Source organism: Malurus melanocephalus, unplaced genomic scaffold, assembly GCF_030028575.1.
Source record: "Malurus melanocephalus ecotype Western Australia unplaced genomic scaffold, MMel_1.1 scaffold_10229, whole genome shotgun sequence".
Taxonomy (NCBI): Eukaryota; Metazoa; Chordata; class Aves; order Passeriformes; family Maluridae; genus Malurus; species Malurus melanocephalus.
In genome coordinates, this window is record NW_026633459.1 from 1 (window position 1) to 985 (window position 985).

General features: G+C 79.0%; 1 protein-coding gene across 1 annotated transcript; it reads right to left on the reverse strand.

Moving 5' to 3' along the window:
* Nucleotides 1–6: 6 nt before the first annotated feature.
* Nucleotides 7–979, reverse strand: LOC130588696 (interferon regulatory factor 2-binding protein 2-like; the record flags this gene model as incomplete). The annotated part of the gene is made up of 1 exon (XM_057389587.1): nt 7–979. A coding segment is annotated over exon 1 (603 nt), but the record flags the coding sequence as incomplete, so codon positions are not given.
* Nucleotides 980–985: the final 6 nt, after the last annotated feature.

Here is a 985-nt window from a genome sequence, read left to right on the forward strand (position 1 = left end):
CGCGGCGGAGATCGCGGCCAGCGAGGCGGCGGCGGCGGCGGCGGCGCGGCTGCCCAGACCGCCGATGGCGGCGGGGAGCCCGGCGCCGTTCACCAGSGGCACCAGGGTGGGCGGCACGGCGTGCGTCCGCCGCGGGTTCGGGCTCTGCCGGTTGAGCTCCGGCGGCTCCTCGGGCTTGGGGAAGCCATTGGGCACCAGGATCCCGTTCACCTGCCGGCCGCCGCCGTACTCGGCGCCCAGGCGGGGCGGCGGCCGCTCGGCCGCCAGCGAGTAGCGCTCCAGGGGCTGCGGTGGGGGCCGCGCCGCCGCCTCCGCCGCCGAGGGGTGGCCGAGCTGCTGCTGCTGCGCCAGGAGCTCCTTGGCGGAGAGCGGAGGCTGCTTGGCGTGGGGCGGTGGCGGGGCCCTGCCCTCGGCAAAGCAGCCGTGCGCCCGCTTCAGCTGCCGCGCCGTGTCGATGACGAACTCCACGCGGTCGGCGCCCTCGTAGTTGACGCAGCCCCGGCAGACGGGCTCGGTGAAGTCCCAGATCATGGCCCAAGGCATGCGGGGCAGATCGCACAGGTAGCACGACTGCCTGCGGGAAGCAGCCGCCACCGCCGCCGACGACATGTCCCGGCCCCGGGGCAGCGGCGAGCGCCCCCCGCTCCGGCTCCGGCCGCTGCCTCCTCCGCCCCTCGTCACCGGAGTCCCGACGGGCAGGCTAGGGAGCTGCGGCCGCAGCGGGACCGTCCGCCGGGCCCCCTCCCCCTCGCCTTCCTCTTCCCTGCGCTGGAGCGGGGCGCGGCGGGCGCCCCGGTAGGCAGAGCCGCTGCGGGGAACGCCGCTCCACTCGCCGTCTCCGCCGGCGGCGCTCACAGGGCGGCGGGGACGCGCATCTCCGCCGCGCGGCTGGCGCAGGGCTGCGGCCGCTGCCGCCCGCACGGCTCCCCCGCTCTCTGGCTACTACGGGGCGGCGGGGGCCGGCGCGGCGCGGCGGGGCGGGCGG